This window comes from Camponotus vicinus, unplaced genomic scaffold (assembly GCF_025532165.1).
Source record: "Camponotus vicinus isolate PSW18456_S1 unplaced genomic scaffold, iyCamVici1.0 SCAF_7, whole genome shotgun sequence".
Lineage (NCBI taxonomy): Eukaryota > Metazoa > Arthropoda > Insecta > Hymenoptera > Formicidae > Camponotus > Camponotus vicinus.
Window position 1 is genome coordinate 13,304,004 of NW_028141979.1, and position 26,133 is coordinate 13,330,136.

Genomic DNA, 26,133 nt, shown 5'->3' on the forward strand with positions numbered 1-26,133 from the left:
CCCCCTCGAAACCAAACAACTTTTGTCTGAAACATTTTTCTCTAAAATGCTTAGTTTTTGAAAGAAAAGGGGTGTACGGGTGGTCTAGGACACCCTGTACATATATAAACATAAACATACACACACACACCCCCATATATATATATACATATTTATAGCATTAATTACAACACCTCAAGGAAAGAAAATTGATAATAAGTTATTTGTCCTACATTGGCGTTGCAATAATGTCCACTTAATATTATGTTAGCCAATGACAGAATGATTATAATCATTTTGTCATTGGCTAACATAATATTAAGTGGACATTATTGCAACGCCAATGTAGGACAAATGCAGAACAGAGATGACACGTAATGTATTATTCAGATTTCTATATATACTAGATAGCCATTTAAATAGATATTTATTCATATGATAAAGATGTGAAATAAAGACAATCATTTATAAATGGATAAAATAAAATATAATCATATTATTCTTATGGCAGCCGCGATTACGGAATGGTACATGACTTATTATATATTGGCAATTCTCTCTTCTTGAGGTGCTCTATTAATTATAAACAGAAATATATATATATACTGAAATATCAGTGTCAAAAAAGAAAAGTTAATTGAAGCAGTGTTCGAAAAAAACATTATATACAAAGAGATAGAATATTCGACAAAATCACTATATACAATTCTTAAAAAAATTATTTTGGATCGTATGGACTATTTTGTGAAAAAATAATTATAGAAAATAGTAAATTAAATAAGAGAGAAAATAAATTATAATATTTCGTATACTTACATATATATTGTTATATATTTTAAGAATAATTTCTACTTTAATAACGGCAGAAATGTGATAACATCTAAAATGTTTTATGAAAATTTAATTACTATTGCTATTTTATTAAGCTAAACGAAAAAGATGATAAATATACTAACCTGTATTTAATTAATATACTAACCTGTATTTAATCATCCTGGATTCTATTTCTTTTTTATAAATTATGGTCTGTATTCCGACGCTTACAAAGATGTTAGCGCGTTGTTATCCAATAGAAAAACTTGTTTTATATAATACAAACACTTCTGTTGGATAACAACGCGCTAACATCTTCGTAAGCGCGTTCTGAATACGGACTTATATCTACAGGAATAGCTAAATGCAACATTATTATTTTATAAATCTGTATGTATAATCGCAGCAACTACATATTCGCTAATTTCGGGCTCATCTTCATCATTATTATCATTTATCGATAAACCACCCCAATAAGGCATTTTGTAACATTTGACACGAAATTGATTTAATTGAACACAAAAAACTTCATTACTTAATGCGGAACACTTAAATATTTGAACTTCTGTGGATAAAATACCAGCATCGTAGAATGAATCTATTTTTTTAAATTTCTTCACAACCAGATGATGTGTGGTTTTGTCTACTAAGATATTGACAATGAGGCAAATTTGACAATCCGTCGTGTAAAATACAACAATTATTTCGTATATCTAAACTTAGTAAAATTCCGTTATATATCATTTTGCGATACTGACAGCTGTTGGGATTAACGTTAGACGGAAGAGGACCTCCATTATACGCTGTATATACTTGTGCAGACGAAAAATGAGTTTGGCCACGATTTGAATTTGTTTCACGACCTTTTAACTCTGCCATTCTATTAGCAAACTCTTGAAGAGGAAAATGAGGTTTTCTGCAGTATTTTCTAAAAAGTGACATATTATTTTCATATAGGAAAGCAGAAAATGTATCAAGAGGACCTAGCTGTCGCACATCATTTGTAAGATGCAGAAGACCGTGCACATTATATGAAATAAATGATAAGCCATAAAGATTTTCACATCGAGTAACAAATTTTTGTAAAGCAAGTTCAGCAAAGTTTAAATGTGTTTTTGATGGTGATGAAGAAACTAATATTCTCATGGCAGTATGCAAAAACAAAAAATGAGTATATATTTGTTGATTTAAGACACCGTGCGTTACGACTGGACCTGTATACAATAAAAATTGACGAAATTCAGTTGCCTTGTATTTAGTAAATGTATGAATTGCTCTAGGATGTCTTGCAAATTCTGCTGGACAATATGTTTTAAGATTTTCTAATCTCTGAGATACTATAGAGATGGATCTTGCTGATAATTTTGAGAGACGTGAATATTTACCACTTATCCATGCAGATAAAAGTTTCTTCATCACTCCCAAGCATACTAGATGCATGTACTCAAAAGGAATTTGTGATACCATACCCATAGGTAACATTGACAATGGACTTCTGCCATCTTTATGATGATCCTCATCTATACATCTGAAATATTCTTCATTAGTTCGAAGAGGATGATTAATACCACCAAACGTATACCTGCTATCACATCGTACACCAGAAACTTTACATTTTGAACATGGACTTGCAGATGTATGGCCTTTATGATTAAGAATAAAGGCTCGAGCTGGTGCATCAGCTATAAAACATCTTAAACGTATTGCTATCTTATTGCCATTGAAAAGTATACCATTTGTTATTACAGCGTTAACATCAGAAACAAATTTTTCAAAAAATAAATTAGCATTATGTGGTTTCTCAGCACCACAATATATTCCAATTACAATAGGCTTTGTGTTTGTTATATTTGCAAGTCTGCATTGTATTGGCCAGATGTGAATATTTCCTGATCTGTCTAAATTACATCCATCTGTATTAAAATCTATTTCTAATTCATGTGATACATTAGATATTAAAGAAAGTGATAATCTTTTAATAATTTCTGTCTCAAGAGAGAAATGAATATAGTTTCCTGGATCTACTTTTGATACGACAGCAGGTGTACGTGGAGTTTGTAAAAGAGTTCGAACATCTTTTGATAACGAAGAAAAACATGTGTGTGTTCGAAGAATAGATAATATATTATTGCACTGCACATGAGTTAGATTATTGTTAACAAAACACGTTGCCAAACGATCTTGAAATGTTTCTTCAATGAAAGAAGTACTGAGAGATGAGGAAGTAGAATCTTCGCTGTCATCATAATTAAGAGATAAATTATTATCCACATTAGTATCTGTAATATTGTTTGCAATATCGCTCAAAGGAATTTCGTCTGCCCAAGATGAATAATTAATATATGAACTGCTAGCAACATTAATATTATTAGATAAAGCAACATTATCTGACTGTTCATATGTAACCGAATTATGTGAAATATTTAAACGCAAAGTATTTCTAATTTCGGAAGTAATCCGCCTTTGTTGTCTTGCAGACAACCGGTGGAAATGTTTACGCGAAACAGAATGTTTAAACGGTTTCATACTTACGTCGAAAGCCTCAGAAATCTTCTGCAAACTTCTATGATGACTTAACCTTGCGGCAGTCACGTTGAAAATTTTCAAAAGAACTCACCTGGAAAGTTACAAATCTTCTGCAAAAAAATATCTTCTGCGATATTCTTGCCAATCACGGTTATCCTCAATATTATACAGGGCGATCCTGAAAAACGTTATGTCTGTAAAATGACGTATTCCTGACACCATTCTAAGACAATTTTTCCTTTACTAAAATTTGATTTGAAGCGTAGTTTTTGAATTATGAGCAAAAATAGTTAGTAAATCACGCGTCGGGTACAGAAGGCAGGCAGGAGCGGCGCGGCGTGCCGCGAGCGCGGGCGCAGCTGACCGCCCGACGGGTGATTACCACCGCATGAGTCGCTAACTATTTTATCTTATAACATAAAATTATGCTTTAAATAAAATTTTGGTAAAGAAGAAAATGTCTTAGAATTACGTGTTCCTTAAAATAACGTTATTTTAATAATGAAAAGTTGTTCCGGATCGCCGGCCGTCCGACGTTGCAATCAGCTGATTGCCACACGCGATGTGTGTATGGCGGAGTGTGTGCGTAAGAGAGAGAGAGAGAGAGAGAGGGAGGGTAGGAGGGACAGACATTCATACACACGCACGCACTTTTTTTCTCGCTCTCTTTCTCTCTTTTACGCAACACTCATACACTCTCTCATTCAGTCTCTCACTCACACTCTCTCGGTCACTCACTCACCCACTCACCTGCTTACTCACTTGCTCACTCACCTTGTAGCAGCGTAGCGAATCTTCATGCTATGTATTGTTGTTATCTGCTGCACGGTTATGATTGCTAGAGATGCGCGACACATCAAAATTTTTTCGATTATTAGTCTCACACTCGATTGACACAATACAGATTACACGATAACGAGTTTACTGTTTATTCACTCACTATTGATTTATCGATACCAAAAATTACTTTCAAAGAAACGCGAATGCAAACAGCACATGACTCGACGCGAAGCGACGGACCGCGGAGACTGCGCGACCACAAGAGTTATGTTGCCAGAAACGCGACACGCGACATCTAACAAACGACTTGCGCGTGGCGCGTGATTGACGCGAGATAAGACGAACGATCGGCTAAAACCTTCGCATTGCGAATGCGGTAGAAAACATGAAACGTATAATGACATACTTAAAAATTAATTATTTATTATAAATAATAACTATTTCTAATTATAGTAAATAATTATTATTTTAAAAAGCATGTGTTGTACGTTATTACGTTTTCGAAATTATTGCATTCATGATGCGAAGATTTAAGTCAATCGCAAGAATAATGTAATTAAAATTACATTTGGAAAAATTTATTTTTATTCTGCTCACAATGAAATGTTCCAACGTGAAAATGTATTGGTCGCTCTGAAAAGAGCGGATTGACTAAACAAAATTTTAAAGCAGATGCTCAAAATGCCCGCCATCCATCCTAATGCAAGCTCTCATGCGTTTTAATAAGTTTCTTTCGACGTTTTCCATTATTTCTTCGTCAATATTCCAAATAGCGAATCGTAATCTTGTCTCCAGATCTTCAATATCTTCGGGAAGTTTTATAAATTACTTCCTTGCAGTATCCCCATAAGAAAAAATCTAGAAGATTGAGATCCGGAGATCTTGCGGGCCAACGTATCGGGCCGTACCGACCCATCCAGCGTCCGGGAAAATTCTCGTTTAAGTAATTCGTAACGATCCTGGCGTTGTGTGGCCCAGCACCGTCTTGTTGGAAGATAATATCGTTTCTTTCAAATAATGGCACATCTTCTAAGAAATGTGGTAGATTTTCTGTTAATAAATCGACGTAGGTTCTTCCAGTTAAAATATCTGGAAGAATAACTGGACCAAGTATTTCAGTGCCCATTATTCCAGCCCATACATTAATCTTCCAACGAGTTTGAAAATTTCGAAATCGCGTGACTCTGGGATTTTCTTCGCTCCAAAAGTGCACGTCAATTAAAGCAAGTTAAAAGCTGAAATTATGTAGTGTGGATTTATTATTATTATTAAAGCTACGCATTTATTATTATTATTTTTTTATTATTTATTTCAAGAAGGCAGAAATACTATATACCTTTAGCGTATAACAATAATAAAAATTTTTATCATAAAAATAAATACGGAATTTGAAATAAAGTTTTACATAAAACGTTAGTGTTAAATTTGAACTGAATTTTTAAATATGTATTCTTACTGCTTTAATATATTAAATATGTATACGTAGCTTTAATAATAATAATAATAATAATAATAATAATAATAATAATAATAAATATAATAATATATTTATTTAATAATAATAATAATAATAATGATAATAATAATAATAATAATAATAAGTGCGTAGCTTTAACAATAACAATAAATCCATACTACATAATTTCAGCTTTTAACTTGCTTTAATTGTACACATTATATTTCGGCCTTCGATACGGTCGATCCAATTAATTGACATCTATGTATCGATCAATTTATTAAAATTGCGATCGGTAATCTCCCGCATGATAAAAAGATTGACACAACCATTAAAACTCACCCTGTATATATATATATATATATATATATATATATATATATATATATATATATATATATATATATATATGTATATGTATAATGCACAACATTATCAATAATATTTTTTTAGACGTTCTTTAGACGTGCAATAATGTTTTTAAATATGTATATTACATTAAAAATGTTTTTACATACTATATTAGTGCAAGTAAGGAAAGATTAATTTTTTTTAAATTTTAAATACTTAAAATTTGTTGCAATTTTATTTTAATTAAAATTATTTAGGCAGTGTCTATTTTTTACAAATGGTTAATTAAATTTAATATAATAATATGTATAATTAATGTATTTATAATATGTATAATTAATAGTTTTATAATAAAATTTAAAAAAATATTAATAAAGATAAAAAAGAATAAGAATAAATTTCTGTTGTTGCTGGCTTTTAATAAAAATTAATCTAATTATATAAATTTCTATTAGTGAAGTTACACATTAGAGCTTTAAATTAGATTTTTATTCTTTAATACGATTATACAAATTTAAGAACAATTAGATTTTTTAATATTTAAATTATATAATTAAAAGAAAATTTTAATTATTTTTATTATCACATGCTACATGCACGATATATAAAACCTGCTGCCTGCTCTTGCCATCAATTTATTACTGTTGTACCGTGCACGGTAAGGTTTGCTCTGTTCTTGCCTCAAATTTGCTGTTGTACCGTGCACGGTAAGGTTTGTTCTGTTCTTGCCGCAAATTTGCTGTTGTATCGTGTACGGCAAAGTTTGCCCAGTTCTTGCCGCAAATTTGCTGTTGTATCGTCTACGGCAAGGTTTGCCCTATTTTTGCAACAAAATTTGCTACTATGCAGTACACGTCAAAATTTTCTGTTATTTGCGTGAACATATTGGGTCTTGTTATGTTAGAGCAAATCTTATCATGTTCTTTCCGTAAATTTGCTATCTTACCGTATATAGTAAGATTTGTCTTGTTCTTATACCAAATTTGCTAATATACTGTGTATAACAAATTTTACTGCTATTGACGTAAAGTTTACATTACATCGTTAATAGCATCATTATGTGCTGTTCTGTGCATAAAATTTAGGGACAAGTCTTTCTGTGTTATTTACAGCATCATATGATGAAAAAATTTTGTCACAAAATTTGCTCGAAACTTTTTGACAAGACAAAGCAAGACAAATACTTGCCAGACAATTGTTGCCAAAATTGAAACAAACTTTGCTGTAAAGCTTCAACCTAAACGTGATTTTAACATCCATGGCTATCTGGAAATGAGTACTCGGAACCGAATTCGGGACTTGTCGAAGATAAGTTGGATTACGAAATAAGTCATGCATCATAATAATATTAATAGTTCTCAGAAGGGGAACACTAGAGAGATTTCGCTGAACTTAATATATATTATAATTTCACTCTCCAACTAATTCGTCGTAAAATAATACGACGCACCTCTCAAATATTTGCAAGAAAAGCATGTTTAAAAATTTATGTATCGAACGGAAAGAATGGATTTTCAGCTATCAGCGTGGCATAGCGCATAAGGCGCCTGACTAGTACACTGCGTGTTGCTGCTTCAATCTTACTGTTGAAATGTTTTCTTTTATCTACATTGAAGCGAATTATTGTATGCGCTATATATTTTTATTATTTTAACAAATTCCAGAAAAGATAGGGATGTATGTGGGAGGAGTTCTGACGTGTCAATACGTCCATTTGGTCAACGAGCGACAAAATCCATCCATGGCAACGGCATCGACGCATATCCTGTGAAAAGAGCATTCACACACTTTTGAGCCCAACGAATAATTGCTAGAAAACAATATTCGTGAATTAGGAAAATATATGAGGCGCAAGTGACTGGATCGGGAATCGAACCCGAGTCTTTCGCTTTTCGGGCAACTGTTTTAGACTACTAAGCTATCCAGACACCTATCCCCTACACCTAATGCTGCTTCCTAACACAGTGACATGCGACTCCAGAGCGATGTTGGTATCTCGCTCGATTGATGCAATACCGATTGCCACGGAGGATATCTCTGAAAAGTCGCTCGCTGACCAAATAAGTGCCGGTGGAGGTATTCGCGTGCACTGCATGTTGGCTTCCGACTGGTCTTTCGTAAGAAAACTTGTACTGACGAGCACAATGCCATAGACTACATTTCTCAAGATCCCTCTAGTAAATAATAATATTCCCACTGTGCCAATAACAGTGAAAGATGGACCTTAAATAGGGCCGTGGCAAACCTTCAGAAAAGATAGGGATGTATGTGGGAGAAGGTCAGACGTGTCTATACGCCCATTTGAGCAACGAGCGACAGAATAACAACACAAACTCTCATTTCTGGAAAATTGTCGTGGCGCCCTCTGACAGCGTCGTGTATACACGCCAATTGCGCTGTACGACATAACTGTCAGATATCAAATCGTTTTTGATGATTTATTTAGTGTCTGACAATAAGCTATATGAGTTGTTGAATAATATCGATGTAAATAAAATGGCCACACAGAAATGATAGACCCGAGATGAAATTATTCATTTAATTCAGTTATTTAAAGTGTCGACGGTCTTATGGGGTGAAAATCGGAAAGATTATCGAGATCGGGCGAAGAAAGCGAATGCCATAACCTCAATTACAGAAAAGTTGAATACAACTGATTCTGAAGTAACGAGAAAAATTCATAATCTCCGCAGTCAGCTATAAAGCGAGTGTAGAAAAATACTGGCTAAGAAGAATAGTCAAAGTGGAAAAGTATATACTAGTAATTGGGAATTCTTCGATCAGTTGAAATTTTTAGTTGGAAATCGAGAAAATCAGAATCAAATTTAGTAAGTTATTATTTGTTTTATTTTGATACAGGTAATTATTATATATATTTATATTGCTACTTTTCCGCGTTCTGATATAAAATATTCCATAAATTCCCCTCTAATTTGTTTGGAGGTAAGTGCATAGTTGCGGTGCATACTGGGTTTCGAGGGAAAAATATTTGCATTTTCATTTTGTTCTTGTCGCCAATTACCAATGTGCCATCTGATTTTCGATATCAAATGTTCCGCGCAGTGCATACATTCTTGATTTCTGCTGGAAAAGAAATGGAGAGCACATATTGTTGTAATCATAATTGTAGCTTTTTCTGGGGTTAGTTCTATTGATCTTCTTAATATGCGAAATCTTGTTGATATTAATCCAAATGTGTTTTCCACAACTCTACATGCTCTAGAAATTCTGTAATTAAAAACACGTTTTGGTCCAGGCTGATTTTTAAATGGATAGGGATTCATTATATAAGATTTCATTGCAAATGCATCGTCTGCAACAATGACAAATGGAATAGGTTTTTGTCTCCCAGGCAATAATCGTGGTCCGAGAATATTTTACGCTTTTATCTTCAAAAGCAGAGGATAAAGAAAAAATACATCTCCATCAGAAATTCTGCCATTACATCTGACATCGATGTAAAAAAATTCATACTTTGGACCAACTAAAGCCATAAGCACAATACTATTAGTGTCTTTGTAATTAAAATAATAGCTTTCACTATTTTTAGGTGCCTTTATAACAATATGTTTACCATCTAATGCACCCACACAGTTAAGAAAATTTCACTCTTCTTCAAATGAGCGAACGCGCTCATACCATTCTTCAAACGTATTAGGCATCTGAAAAGAAATAATAAAAATAAACTTTAATATTTCAACGCCAACATCTACAGCAGAAGTAGAAGGAGGTATATCAGAACAGCAAGAACCAGGAACATCTACACTAAAACCACAGCCTAAATCGGGAAGAGTGAGTCCCGATTGCGCACATTCCCGACAGTGTTGTCAGGTGGGTCAGGTTTTTCGCGCATGCGCGACAGTAATGGCGGCTAACCAACGCTGTATCACTGGTATCTGGTATCAGATATCATATGGAAGATTTGGCGGGCTGAAGGAAAGTTACTGTATTACTGTATTTTATATTATGCGTGTGTGTAAACACATACGCATATATACGCAGATAAAAATGTGTGCCGTTGATTACTCGGAATAATTTTCTAAGAAAACATTTTTTCGGGCGACCAGCGGCACACCTTTTTGTCTGTATTAGATACTTCATTGAGGCCGCGTTCGCTGCGCATGCGCGAAAAACCTGACCCGCCTGACAACACTGATTCCCGATCGGACACGACGATATTTCCCGATCGGACACAGTCCCGATCAGTGTTGCCAATTCAGTAGGACTCCTATTAAGTCTGGTAGTTTAGGATAGGCGATTGTAGGAGAATTATGCAGACTGTAGTACGTAGGAAATCTGGTAGTTTTTAATTTCTATGATTAGAGGAATGCAAAAAATATCCTACTGTGTCCTATTTCGGTCAATTCATTGCCAGTACTGAAAATCTATAAAGCCCAATTACATTATAGGTTACAAGCTCAGTTACGGTTGGGATTGACCAATCAGAGCAAAACAATTTGTTGGCCGGTTACTTTGATTGGTCAATTTCAACTGCGCGAACCGAGCCCGCAACCTATAGTGCAATACCGGCTTAATACACGTCGTATATATTATAGATTTTTGGTGAATTTCGGAACACAGCTTAGAAGCTTAGATACGTGATGACACAATTAGATGGCACAATTCACGTCCTCTATCGATAGTTGATGGTACTAGTGCAATTAATGCGAACATGTGTGTAATTTTGATGTGTGTAATTTACGTTAACGTTACAAATATAAATAAATATTTAGCGCTATATTTAATTTCAGGGAAGATAAAAGAGAGTGGTAAAATATTTTAAATTATTTTTGTTTAATTTATTGAAACAATAATATAACCCATACAGCACGGAATATTGTAGCAATATTATTAATATTATTGTAACATTGCAGCAACATTGCAATATTGCCGCAATAATTGCTGCAATGTTCTGTGCTATATGGGAAATAATATTATTTTTAAAATATTAATTTGTTTATTGTGAACAGATGAAAAAATGTCAAAAAGGAAAGTCCCATATACACAAAGATACCGTAAAGAATAGGAATCAGATCCATTGTGCAAAGATTGGATTCAGGAAATTCCAACAGACAAAAATACAGTTTCTTGTAAATATTGTGGTTGCATTTTGAAAACACATCATGCTCTCCTTATAGAACATACTAAAACCTTGAAACATATTAAAGCTGCTGAACCATTTTCAAATCAGAGACAATTAAAATTGAAATTTAGTCAGGCTACTATCTATTCTCTTGAAACAGCTGTAATTGAGATAAAAATGGTACTTTTCGTTACATGTCATTGTGCAATAAGATGTTTAGAGTTGGGGGTTTAAGGGATCAGGGCTTAGGGTTGGAGTTTAAGGGATCAGGGTTTAGGGTTTAAGGGTCAATAGTTGTGGATTTAGTTATATAATAGGTTTGGGGTCGATCTGAGATCAGATTCGTAATCAGCGATCCCAAAAACCCATATATACAGTTTTCAGTCCAGGTTTTTGGGTTTATAATTCAAAGTTTACAGGTTTAATGTGAATGCTCATGAGGTTGTTGGGCTATAACGGCGCAGGGTTTGGAATTCATCATGTCATCTTAAAATGGCCGTAACTTTGCAAGGAAAAATCGTAGATGACCATTCGACAGCTCATTTTGAAGGAAAAGAATAGTACTAAATGATGCAATTAGAAGAAAAGAGCTAAAAAATTTTGTGCGTCCTGTACATAACCTCAAAAGTAGCCCAAAAAGCCATTTTTCGAGTATATAACCTCAAATATCTCAAAATCCTGACGTGATGGGCCAATTCTGACCTCGGATTCGGATTCTACGCAGAAAATTACTTCGGAAATGATCCCCAGCTGCCCAACAACAATCATGACCCCATTTTTTTGTAGACCTGTGTAACTATGTGTTTTCTTTACACCAATTGATTCCTCTCATTATTTTGTACATAAAAGTATTAAGGTAAAATAATCGAAAAATGAATATTTTACTAGATATTTTATGGTTTATATAAAATTAAGAAATTATTTCAAGCCTCATAACTCGAAAAGTACTGAATGAAGAAATACTTTATTATAGTGTTTTGGAAAGCTCTCGAGATAAGCTACAAGAATAAGTAATAAAAAATAGGGGTTCCCATTTAAAAAACGGAAGTTGACCTTCAAATGACCTTGAAAATGACCTTTAATGTCGAATCCAAGGTCACTATTAGATAGCCCCCTTTGTTCCCTACAACTTTTATTGGAGTCGTTTTCCTTTAAACGTTGATCCTGAAAAGTTATGAGGGTGGAACTTTTAAAATGGGACACCCTGTGTGTATATATATATATATATATATATATATATATATATATATATAATGCCTTATCTGTTTGAGATAAAATGTAAAAGAATTGAACCGTTTTAGCGAGAATGTTAAAAGAGTATTTTAATATAATTTAGAATCGTATTATGAAAAGTTGAGAAAACTAATAAAGATCAATCAATCGATCAATAACTCTCTCCCTCTCTCTCTTTCTTTTTCTCTCTCTCTCTCTCTTTCTCTCGCAGGAAATTAATATCATTAATATTATTAGATATTTCACACTTCAAAGTTAATTTTTTGTGCAATGCACCATGCTAATCAAATGATGTTTTTTATATGCTGTTTGAAGCTGATAAGAGGAATATATCTTGATCTTTGTTTGTTATTATCAAAATTTTATCTAAAAATCTATAAACATAATTAATAGAAATAATTTTTTTATATTTTTTTATATACAAAGTAATGATTTCTGTTTTTTTAAATATTGTAACGATAAAAAATTTATTGATAATGAGAACTGATCTTTTATAGTGATGCGTGACTCTCAGAGCATTCGGAGGGAAACGGGCAATCCGATTCAATCTCGAATGCTCACTTCAAAAAGAAATTATTAGTTGAGTTTATGAAAATCATCCTCAATGCATGCGATAGGCATGTCTACCATCTCCATGGAATATATTTCTAATTTCTAGTCTACTTTCTAGGTTATAAGTTAATATGCAGTTACCTATACACCTATTATATATCACAAATATTCAAATATAAATATTCTAATAAATAACTTATGTTCGGGTAATAAGAGCCTATCGCGGATGTAATTGCGCGAAATATTTTCCTTGATACAATGATCAAGACTTTATTTTTAATAATCTCTTTGAGATTTAATTCCAATAAATTCTAATAAATTGTATTTATAATGCTACTAAAAATTAATGTTAAATGTTTACTTTAAGTTACATAGCATGAATAATTTTCATTTCACAACATATATTGTCGAGGGTACATTTCTAAGTAATGTACCATTTAAATTTTGTGGCGCTCTTTTCTTAAGATATGCGATTTTAAATAAAATTTCATACTTATTATCTTATTTGTGAGCTTATAATTAAGCTCAAATTAAGGCTTAAATTAAGAAGGAAGGTTTTCTACTGTTTTGCGATATTTGCAATAATTAATGAAAAATTAATTTAAAAAGATCGGCCAATGTGCATGGCTAGAAGTGCGTGGCGGTGAAGGCGGTGATTGGGGAGGGGAGGAGCGATGAGTGTGTAGGCGCGCGGCGAAGGCTCCTCCCCTCCCCAATCACCGCTTCACTGCGCGCCACCATTATGTTACAGTGAGACCGCCTTCGCCGCCGCGCGCTTCTAGCCACGCGTATTGGCCGATCTTCTTTAATTAATTTTTCGTTAATTATTGCAAATATCCCCAGTACAGTATAAACAGTAGAGGACCTTCCTTCTTAATTTGAGCCAATCTACTTTCACACTTCGGGACCGCGAAAAGTTTTCAGACACCCTGTATATCGAAATAAAAATTATTTGTGTTGTGTAACTTAAAGTAAACATTTACCAAATTAATAATATTGAAATTTGAAATTGTTGATCATCTGCGTTCAAAGAAGGAAATATTATTAGATTCAAAAGAATTCGTTCTATAATCTTATTCACAATAAATCTCATTGATAGAGTTCAGTTCTTTCTCCTTCATAAAACTTTGTTTTATGAGTATATAAAAAAATATATTATACATATAAATTTCTTTTTAATGATTATATATAAAAGTTATAGATAAAAATTTTATGAGAGTTAGGAAAGTTTACTATAATAAAAATTTCAAATTAAAGTTATTTAATTATTTAGTAGTTATATTGTAGCAAGAGAAATTTATACACACACAATTAATCAGTTTGAAATTGAATTATTTTCCTTGAGATTGACATTATTATCATTTACATCTGACTTTTATTAGCTCGAAAAAGTTAAATTTGTAGAAATTTTATTTTTAATTATATAGATTATTATATAATTTAACTTAATACAATTACATTATTTTTATATTTATATTTGTCTTAATATATCATATAATAAAGAATGTATTTTATTGACTCTTATTAATAAAAAATAGGTAGCACATCGCACCATTGCCGATGTCGAACTTGCTGAAAATATTAAGCTTGAAGCCATAACCATTTGTAAGTTCTTCCATATTTATGCAAAAGATATGAGTACAAGATTCTACAAAACTACTAGTAGGAAGATTTATTTCACTACTGCCTCATTTCTTGATCTTGTGCGAATGTTTTCTAATTTAACAACGGGAAAACGGCAAGAATTCTCTCTCAATAGGTAATATCTCAATAAATAATATCCAAATGAAAAACGATATTGCTGCATAATACAATAAAGCAATACTTAATTCTAAAATCATTTTTTTCATACGTGTATAAAATAAAGATATATAATTTTATCACATAAATTAATACAAATAACACTTCAACAAAAAATTAAAAAATATAATAAAACTGCATATTAGCGACGAGCTCACCAATTTCGATGACCTTGATATATGTTGTCGAAGACATTTCCCTGATTAACTTGCAAAAAGTTTTAGTTGTCGCTCGTTGTTTATTATAAAATTATTTACAAAATAAGTTCAATCAAGTCATGCATAGATTTTTAACTTTTTATATGAAATGAGGTCCACTCCATATCGCATAAAAAGTTCGCTCCTTACCTTCAGTGCGAAACTATACAATTTATTATTGTATAATGCCAATCTCATAGGTTTTCAGTATTCAACACAAAGCAAAGTTTACATTACTATTGTATAATAAATAAGTTATATATTCTAAATTAAACCAGATTTGTTTTAAATCAGAAATAGGTAAGATAATTAAGAGGTAAGATAATTAAGAGGGATAATTAAAGGGAAGTTCATTTTACATCTAACCTCCTCCTGAGAGTGCAGTTTATGCAGATTTACCCCATGAAGTAAGAGTAAGGAGACTTAACTTCATAATGTAGAGAGACAAAAGTTGATGACTAAAAATGTTCCATGTAGGGCCAGGTTCACTGAATGGAATAATTTACAACATTTCATCGCGATCTTGTTTACGTGTAGTGTCATTTATATATGTGCAGTCACATTTTGAATTGTGTCACGTCATTTTTAATTGTATTAAGTGTATAGAATTTGTGTATCAAATCTTGATAATACATTTTAATCTAAGTATATTCTAAATTTTATTTGTAATTTATATGATGTTATAGATTTTGAAAAAAAAATTATAATATTTCCTTTAGCATTAACTTTAGCAAAACTTTTAATTTTTATAACCCAAAATTGTTAACATGTTGAATAAATTAATATAAATTTAGCTACGCAATATCTTTTATGGCATTAATAATTAGAATAAGTATATTTTCTAAGTGTAATTATCCAAATATTAGTATAAATAATTTTTAACAGTAATCATTTTTAACCTTTTTATATCACCATCTGTTATTTACTTACAATTTCAAGATAGCGACAAAATGTTGTAAACTATTACATTCAGCAAACCTGGCCCTACATGGAGCATTTTGCATTGCTACTTTCAATCTGTGTAGTTACATCTCCTTACTCTTACTTCATGATTTACTTAAAATAAATTCAATAGTCCCGCATATGTTTCCAACTTTTTACGCGAAACAAAGTTTGTTCCATATTGCTCCCTGCTTTCAGTGTAAAACTATATAATTTATTAGTATATAATTTTACATAGGTTTTCAGTATTCCACGCAAAATAAGGTTTACATTACTATTTATATGCCATCGATTAGTCACTATCTTTAATTGTTTGTTAACTTTGTAATAAAGAACCCCGCACATCTTATGGAAAAGTGATTTCAATGAAATTGTCTAAAAGTTGGATATGTTTTAGTTTATGACCTCCTGATCAAAAGTCCCAATGGGCATGACCTTCAAAAATGAACAAATTTTTTGTTACAGACGTTCAAAACGGACAATTGGATTCACGTACGCTGAAAATGTATTCGACATTATATGTGAAAATATGCGTGATATATTTGCGTGTTCTGAGTCTCTCTCTGTGTGTGTGTGTGTGTGTGTGTGTGTACACGAATCGGCAGGAATGGTGTCTTGGTATGCTTGTGTTTATGTTTCATATGCGGCGTAAAACCTAAAGATATGAATAATTTCGATCTTATTTGTAAAAAGAGTGTTACGATAAGGCACTACAAATTTGGATTATCAAGTCTTCACGGATGGATTAGATGCATGGAATTTTTGTTACACGTTTTTTATAATCTCGAAATAAAAAAATGGTCGATCCGAGATGCGCAAGAGAAGCTTCGTAAAGAAAAACGTAAGAAGAAAATTCAAGAAGAATTTAGACAAAAATTGGGATTATTAATCGACGTAATCAAACAGGGTGTCGGCAGCACAAACGATGGCAACACTGCTAGAAAATTTTTTGAAAAATCTTCAGTCACAGCGGAGATTACCGGATTGGATGAACAAATAATACGGAAATTTGCGGTTGTTTTACAAGCTATCGCATCAGGCCGACAAATTGATCCACAAAAATTCGATCATTATGCTAAGAATTTAGCGAGACTTATTATTGAAAAATATGGGTGGTACTATATGCCAGCTACTGTTCATAAGATTTTATTCCATGGTTCAGAAATTATAAAATATGCGATTGTGCCAATAGGACAACTCTGCGAAGAGGTTATTGAAGCTAGACATAAACAATTTAGAAAATATCGCCTTGAAAACACTAGAAAAATCAGTAGAAAAGCGACAAATACAGATTTATTACATCATTTATTAATATCATCTGATCCCATTATATCTAGCCTAAGACCTGATTTCAAAAAATCAAAAGAGCAAAAAATGTTTTTAGAGGTACAAGAATTATTACGGTTATAATGATGCAGAAAATTCTGAATCTGAAAGTTTAAATTCTTAAATTAATAGTTTTATTCTAATTTCATCCGTCAGTATATATAAATCATTTATTGTAATTAAATAAATACAAATAACATAAAAAAAATTGTAATGCCAAATACAGAAAATAAAATATTTCATAATTATGGTTATTAGATTGTCGTCGATTGTTTTTCATATATTCTTTGTTATTTACGTTCAAATTATAAAATGAAAATATTTTATCATATTATATCGAAATCTTAAGTTAAAATACTATACAAATGAAATAGATATATAAAACAATAAAACAAAAGATATTTCATTGTTATGTCCGAGAATTTGTATGTTTCACTCCACTGTGCGTCGGGTTCTAGGAATTGACGCGTGTTGAGATAACAAAAAAAACCTTTATTGTGTGAGTCAAGTATTTACATAGAGTATGTATTCGCGCGGCGCGGATGGAATCGCCGCGTTGCAATTCGCTCGCCGCGATGTATTTTAGTCGTTCTGCGGTTTGCGCGGTGGAGTGCGTTTTTACGATTTAACGTGACGCGATGTAGTGCGCTACAATTGTTAATCCCGCTAATTTATTTTCTTCGGATGATCGCTCGGCGGAATATCGATTATATTAGCCTGGCACGCGGCGTATTTCGCCGAAGCCGCGCGTCGCAGTTTTTGCCGCGGTTTTTATCGCTCAGCTATTCGGCGCTTTAAATCAGTGCGGTTATTCAACTTAGATTAATTATTATAATTCTATCCTCTTTAAGGATTTAAGGTTTCGGAAGGCGTCGCGACGCTAGCAAGCGTCGGAGGCGGCTCAAGTTCCACCCCGGGATAGGCGCGACGTCTGATATTCGGATCTCGGGTTGGAGGCGATCCCGCAAGCACCGATATCAATCGGCAGAGACAGCGTTCTCACTACCTTCTGGCTTTTGGATTTCGCCAGGATTTTCTCTTCGCTTTGCTGGCCGTCAGACTAGCTTGGCTTGAGAAGGATCAGAAGGATCTGTCTCGAAATGTGCCGAGACCGTCTTTTTATACTGCTCTAATTAGCCCGCGTCGGCGTATTTCGGAATTACCCCTACCGAGCGGGGGTAACGAGTCGGTCGGTTCGGGTCCGCTCGGAGAGGTTCGGGGCCGCCGAACGCGGGCCGGCGCGCTTTGTCTGTTCGGGCCCGGTCGACGGTCTTCGGCGGCGGTCGGATCTTTAAAGCTGGGCCGTTACGCGGCCCAGACTTTTCGCACGAGTTTGTCAACTTTAAAATGTGGGCGCACCGCGCCCCTGCTTCTGCCCGGCGGGTGTTCTGCCGAGCGGCAGCTTCCGGCTGTTATTCGGCCGGGAAACGATGCATTCGCGGTGCATCGTTACAAATAATTGTGCAATCAGACATAGGGTTGCAAGTTTATACACGAAACGAAGTTCACTTCATCTCGTTGACAGAAATTATGTTTCATCGAATCTGTGTCTATGTTCGATTAGCACTGTATCTAATCGAGCTTGTATTCAATCCAGAAATATCGTATCCTGATGAATAATATGCACAATCGAAACTCACTCAGAATTTTCTATAAATTTATTTATACATTTAATTAATAGCCAATCCAACATTTCGAATTCTTTTATAGAGAACGATATCTCAGTGGTCTCGATAAATTGGAATATGCAGCTGAGCAAATTTGTCAAATGCGCATTGTACTGACAGAGCTCAAGCCTCAATTAGAAGCATCAGCGAAGGAAACGACGGAAACAATGAAGCAAATAGAAGCAGAAGAAACGAGCATCAAACGAGCAACAGTTCTGGTAAAGAAAGACGAAAATATTGCAAACGTGCAAGCTGATATTGCCAAGCAATTAAAAATGGAATGCGAAGCAGATCTAGCTGAAGCTTTGCCAGCCTTAGACGAAGCGATAGGTATAAATATATTTATTTATTTATTCACTTAAAAAATAGAAAATAGAGTATGTATATGTTTACATGCATATCTCACGTGATTATCCAAATTCTATTTTTCTATTTTTTTTTAAATAATGAGATTTTCTTTTTTCAGATAGAAATTAAACATAATATAAAAAGAAAATATAATTAATGAAATAGTTTATAAAATTTTTCAGAATTCATATTTCTTCAGATTTCAAAGTCATATATTTTAGATATAATATATAATATACAGGGTGAGGAAAAAGTATGGAAACCCCTAAATTTTTCGAAAACTATGGATTTTAGAAACAGATGTTTCAGACAAAAATTGTAAGGTTTCAAGTAATGCATTACATAGCAACATCAGTATGATCTTAAAAAGTATTGTCGAGATCACGTGAAGGTTACCTTCAATTCCTTAAATGGAAGCCCCTATTTTTTATTACATATTCTTATAGCTTACCTCGAGAACTTTTCAAAATACCATAATAAAGTATTTTTCATTGAGTACTTTTCGGCCCGAAGCTCCGAGCGCCGAGCTCACACGTACGCTCACGCTCACATGCCCGTTACCCTCTCCACTCACGGTTGCCGCTTGCTTGCGTCTCGGATCTGGCAGCTCTGGTTCGGGGTGCCGAGTCTCGGGCGCGGGTTCTCAACCGCCGGTATCGACTCTCGACGGCAGCGTCATGATAATCGATCGATCGGTTCCTACCCGGTTGTTATTCTAAGTATTAAAAAATGGGCGCATAGCACCTCTGCCTCGGCCCAACCGGTGATCGTCGGGCGGCAGCTTCCGGCCAGTGTTCGCCGGGAAACGATGCATTTTGGGGGTGCATCGTTATAATATATAAACATAAAAGATATAATATTGTTACGTCCAGACCCTGGAATGGATGGGCAATATGGAAGGACGCAACTTATTTACCCCGTGACACACTTTGTTCGGGCGTGTGTATGGATCGGGTCGAACGAATGTGAAGGGCCTGACACAGGTCAGCGACCGAAAGTCTCTTTAACGCTGCGTTTTTAAGCCTATTCGTTCGGTGGCCCCTTTTCGGTTAAGGAATTTAATCCTTGTTACGCGGGATGGGACCTAGTGCGATCTCAGGATTTAGGGAAGAGAACGGTTTTGAATAATTAAATTATACATTAAATTAAAAATACATATATTATAAAAAAAATAATGAAAGAAAAATACATCTTAGCAGTTGTAGGTATGCGTGAGTGGGTATCTGTATGTGTATGTATATATGCTCGCGGGTGTTACAATCGTTCGGAAGTCATCAGTCAGAATATACAGGGAAGAATTTACGTTAAGAATTAAATTCTGACTGGTTAATACAATATACATATAATTAATGTAATATAAGAAATAAAACAAAATAAAAAGTGAATGTGTAATAAAAATATGAATAACGCTTACTCATTAAGGGAAGTATAGAATTCGTCGCTTGCGCATATGTGTTATAGTTAGAATTAAAATTTTCTAAATTCGCTAAAACACAGGTCTAAATTAAAATACAATAATAAAATTAAGATAAGAGATTCGCCAAGTCTAAGTTCGAAAATTATTCATCTATTTCAACGGTTTCTCCCAAAAGTAATGATAATTCAAAGGAAAATAATATAAAGAGAAAATAAAAGATAATAATAAAAATTATAATATAAGGATGGGAAATTAAAAGAAAACGAAAGGGAGTAAAGAAAAAGTAGAAATGAAAAGATATATATAAAGAAGGGTTGAAATGAGATATAAAGATAGAAAACAATATAAATTCTCGGTAAATAAATCAGAAAGAGCTAATAAAGAGAAATAAGGAATTGTTCGCGAATCGTCTTACGGAGATTCCCGGCGATTTCCCCAACGCTTTATGTTTGACCGCGAATTGCGAGGCGACACTAATAAAATTGAAGATACGCGATTTAAATACGGTAATTATTAATGAAGACAGATGATCGATCAGGTATATTAGGTCTCTATCAAGAAACGATCTTCAAGGCTTATTTATCGTTCAATCCTTTCATTTGAAATATATCCGATCACAATTTGAAGAAGTAATTATATATATATATATATATATATATATATATATATTTATATCGAGAAGAAAATTAAAGGAAACTAATGGGATAGATTGCTGGAAAGAATCTTTGGAGAGTGGAGAAGTATTCGTGAATTCCAATTCTGAAATTCGCAACGAATAGATAGGAGGAATATTCGTGAATTCCAATTCTGAAATCCGCAACGAATAGATAGGAGGAATATTCGTGAATTCCAATTCTGAAATCCGCAACGAATAGATAAGAGGAATATTCGTGAATTCCAATTCTGAAATCCGCAACGAATAGATAGGAGGAATATTCGTGAATTCCAATTCTGAAATCCGCAACGAATAGATAGGAGGAATATTCGTGAATTCCAATTCTGAAATCCGCAACGAATAGATAAGAGTTATACGGAGAGGGGAATTGAACTGTTATCGATAAATTACTATTGATGGTTACTATGGAATTCTAACTGATCGAGAGTATTATTGATGAAACTCTTATTACTCTAAAGATCTGTAATTCAAACTCTTTAATTACCTAAAGATCGTTTCGCAATCGCCAATCGAATGAGAAGGAGAAATAAGGATTGATTGACTGATAGTGATTAGTAAAAATTTAATGGTTATTAAACCGTTTAAAATTATTTGTCAGACGTAGATTTTAGAGAAAAACTCAATTTTACTCACAACTCGTTGGCATCGCAAAAATAAGTGCGTTGATAAAATTGCAATGGCTGAGGTCGGAGGCTTATAACATGAAGAGCTGGGTAATGGAGATGTTCATCAGAAAATTCACACGATGCACAATTAAATGTTGACAAAATCATATTCACTGTGATATAAAACAGATTAATAACTCAATTGCATAATGCAAGAAAAAAGGATCTCCGAGGCTATATAATTTAAAAATTGAATGACTGAATCTTGACTGGAACTGTGAACTGAACTGTCAACTGCACTGCTGCTCGTTGGAAGAATTAGCGTACTGAACTGTCAACTGGAGTGTTAATCGCGCGCGTCGCGCCTTGCGCTTGCATTTTAAAGTTATTACTCCTCCTCCTTACTGGATGGTGGGAATCTTTTGTAATAATTTTAATACTCCCTTCTTAAGGACAAGGAGGCTGATTTTTGGGAGGAGAGGCCTTTCTTAAGATTTTTATTGGTTAAGCCCTTTGGCTCGAGACTTAGCTCCATCCAGTAGAGAGTGGGAGTAAGTTGATTAGCTTATCGTTCTTGATGATTTAACGATTCGGAGAACGCTTGAGGGTGGCCTGTCGAACGAGCGCACGTGCACTATCAATTTCAAGAATATTGCTGTATGTTTAGATTTTGACAATCTTCCCGAGAACCAGATCTTTATTTAAAAAATTCCTTAGATAGAGAGGCTTCGAACATAAAGCCGTACCAATAGATACGGGACAGTTGGAGTTTCTTATAACAACTTTTCGTCTTATAATTCACGAATTTATTTAGAGTTCCGTTAGCGCTATCTCGACTGGCCATTCTCTGAATTAGATTTGTTAAAGTTTAATGGCGATACACGCGGGTTAGGTTGCGTTCTTCTACGCGTTATCTTTATTCCTAAGAAGAATCGCTTTACATTCCAAATGCAAGTCGATCCTTGATTTCTTTCTTCCACGAAATCGTTTCGAGGAAAGAAAAGAATCGTGGAGTCCACCGGACGTAACACCCCCCGCCTTAGACAAATGTTGGGAGTACACGACATTTGCAAATAATAGAAATATCAGATTCTTTTCTTTCTGAGAAACGGAAAAAAGAAATTTATACGCATTATATACTTAAAGTAATGTGTAAGAGTATAATATATAGTGTAATTATAATAATAGTATAAGTTAATTCTCTTTTATTATTTAAAGAAGGAGGAAAGAATAGGCAACTTCCAGAACTATTTCTTTGTTCTCTCGTCCTTCTTGTACAGATTTTCTTATAACATATTCTTAAATGATAATAATGTTTTATGATTACAGCATATAATGATTAGAATATATGATTATGTAATGATTATATTTTTTCTCTTTTTATTTATGATTAATTATTCTTTTTTAAACCTTTATTAATTATCTTTTATTTATATTATACATGTATACTATAAATTTTTTATTTAAAATGGAGGAAAGAAATCTTAATTTCAGAACTGCTATCTTAATTTTTTCATCTTTCTTTTATAAGTTCGAGCATAAAAAGAATTTTAAATTCTCTGACTTATTTTATATCATATGGATATCAGTAGAAATCTGTGTATACAGGGTGGACCATTTTAACCTTTAATGGAGAATAACTCGAAAACCAAGCCCGGGAGAGAAAAATGTTTCAGACAAAAGTTGTTTGGTTTCGAGGGGGCCATAAGATGGTATCATTGGTTTGACCTTGAAGAGTTATTTGAAGGTCACATGAAGGTCACCTTCAATTTCTTAAATGGAACCTACTATTTGTCATTGCATATTCTTGTAGCTTATCTCGAGAGCTTTCCAAAACACTATAATGAAGTACCTTTTCGTTAAGTACTTTTTGAGTTATGAGGCTTGAAATAATTTCTTAATTTTACATAAACCGTAAAATATCTTGTAAAATATTCATTTTTCGATTATCTTACCTCAATACTTTTACGTACAAAATAATGAGAGGAATCAACTGGTGTAAAGAAAACACATAGTTGTTTTGAAGAAAAAATATGTAATTTGCAATTAACAATTCCATATTTTTTCTTAAAAACAACTATGTGTTTTCTTTACACCAATTGATTCCTCTCATTATTTTGTACATAAAAGTATTAAGGTAAGATAATCGAAAAATGAATATTTTACAAGATATTTTACGGTTTATGTAAAATTAAGAAATTATTTCAAGCCTCATAACTCAAAAAGTACTTAACGAAAAGGTACTTAATTATAGTGTTTTGGAAAGCTCTCGAGATAAGCTACAAGAATATGCAATGACAAATAGTAGGTTCCATTTAAGAAATTGAAGATGACCTTCATGTGACCTTCAAATAACTCTTCAAGGTCAAACCAATGATACCATCTTATGGCCCCCTCGAAACCAAACAACTTTTGTCTGAAACATTTTTCTCTCCCGGGCTTGGTTTTCGAGTTATTCTCCATTAAAGGTTAAAATGGTCCACCCTGTATATGTAATATTATACATAATTACGTAATAAAAATTTTATAGAACTCTTTTTCCTCTTCGTTAACATGTGAAGAAATAAAACTAAAGAATATACGTAATTATAGCTACTTGGTCATCAATGATAAAAAAAAATATATACATATATGTTGAGTGTCAAAGGGTTTGTTGAAGAACCTGTTTTCTTTTTCCATTCGTTTTGCGATTTTTGGCACTACTTCAATTGAGAATGCCTTGTTGACAAATGGATATTTTTTCAATGCAGTTTCCGCATTTGTTTGCAGGGTTAATTTTATTATGCCGTAATTTTTGTATATAGCTTATTTTGTAGTATTAGCAGAAATTTTATGTAGAGTAGGTTATAGAATAGTTGGATATCCGGATTCCACCCTGTTTACGTGTTGGGATAATATTAATAGCAGATCTAATGATCATGATGCATTTTCATTAGATTTTCTAACGGTTTCGAAGTGAATTTTTCATGCATGCTGCATGCCGTTGATCTATGTATTGTCCATATGTAAGAGATATTTATCCCTTTTTTATTACGAGACTTCACTGGATACGACGATGATATGCTAACATTTCTATATTATAGTGATGATCAAGTAGTCTTCACTCGACTTTAAATAAGATAGAAAAAAGCAATGCAAGGAAAAATAGTTCTCTATTCCCTCTTTCTCAATATATATATAACCAAATTTTCTTAATATTTATATAACTATATATTTAAATTTAACTATAGTCAAAGGAAAAATAAGAAGTTAAGATAATATATATAAAAATAATGTTAATAATGAGAGAAAGTTTTAAAAGAAATTTCTCTTCATATGATAGTTATATTGTACATATATGTATAATATAATTATATATATTTAGTATATAAATTTTTTTTCGTTGTTTTTTTTTTTTATACACATATTGGAAAAGGAAAGCATTTGATATAATTCTCAGATGTATATATATTATCTTAATATATCGTAATATCTAAACATTTCTTAAAAATTATATGTACGGGGAAGTATAACAATATATAATAACCTATATAATAAATTGGGAATATAAAATATAATAGAAAGTATACATATATGTAAGAGTAGTGATTACGATTACAATTAATAATGCTAGAGATCTTATTTATATATAAGCATAAGTAATAGAAAGTATTCTCGTCATGGCTTATATTTAGCTGGTCATATTTTATAGTTTTCAGTCCTTGGGTTGTAGTGCAGATAGAAGTTTCCTTTAAAAGTGGTGAAAGATAAGGATCTCCTGATTCTGAGAATTGTTTTCGTCTATGCGTTGAACCAGATTTATTTATTATTTTCAACGTTAAAGAGCAGTCCTTTAATTCTTTGAAGATTATCTCGTTGGATTTGGATTTAATGTAGAAAATCCATAAACGGTTAAAGTGCGCAATTAGATTGTTTATTTTAATTTTAATTTTTGCATTATTCTTTTTTAATTTCTTGAATGTTTTATGAAGTCTTGTATACTGATCTCTGAATCTTCTCGCTTTCGATCTCTTCAATAAAAATACTTGATTTTCTGATTTAAAATTTTGAGTGGTCTGATAATGCTCTTCAAATCTGAGTTCTGCCTTGATATTATGAATATTTTCTTGAATTGCGTAAAAAGACTTTCTTGAAAGATATATTACAGAATTTATTAAGTATTTATCGTAATTTATTAAGTTATCTTCTGGGACGAAAAACTCGTGTGATGAAACTCGTGCTATTTTATGAAAACTCATTTCATATGGAGTATGTTTAATTGTTTCGTATATGTTGATATTATAATTGAAGGTTGTGAAATCGATCCATCTATTCCATTGTTTCTGCTCATTTGTACATTGTTTAAAATGTTCTATTATATGATCAGATCTTTCTAATAATTC

General features: G+C 32.9%; 2 protein-coding genes across 9 annotated transcripts in view; one reads left to right on the top strand and one right to left on the bottom strand.

Moving 5' to 3' along the window:
* Dhc62b (Dynein heavy chain at 62B) overlaps positions 1 to 26,133 on the top strand; it is an 835,389-nt gene that overhangs the window by 508,911 nt on the left and 300,345 nt on the right. For all 8 annotated transcript variants that reach the window (XM_083104284.1, XM_083104287.1, XM_083104288.1 and 5 more), the window contains 2 exons: positions 14,312 to 14,532; positions 18,749 to 19,035. In XM_083104284.1, the coding sequence (XP_082960410.1) occupies positions 14,312 to 14,532; positions 18,749 to 19,035 (508 nt within the window). The remainder of the gene's footprint in view (positions 1 to 14,311; positions 14,533 to 18,748; positions 19,036 to 26,133) is intronic.
* LOC145974972 (uncharacterized) lies at positions 1,064 to 8,000 on the bottom strand. Its single transcript, XM_083105108.1, has 3 exons — positions 7,922 to 8,000; positions 1,551 to 2,474; positions 1,064 to 1,152 (listed from the first exon to the last, which is right to left on the bottom strand). The coding sequence occupies exons 1-3, from the start codon at positions 7,998 to 8,000 to the stop codon at positions 1,064 to 1,066; spliced, it is 1,092 nt and encodes a 363-aa protein (XP_082961234.1).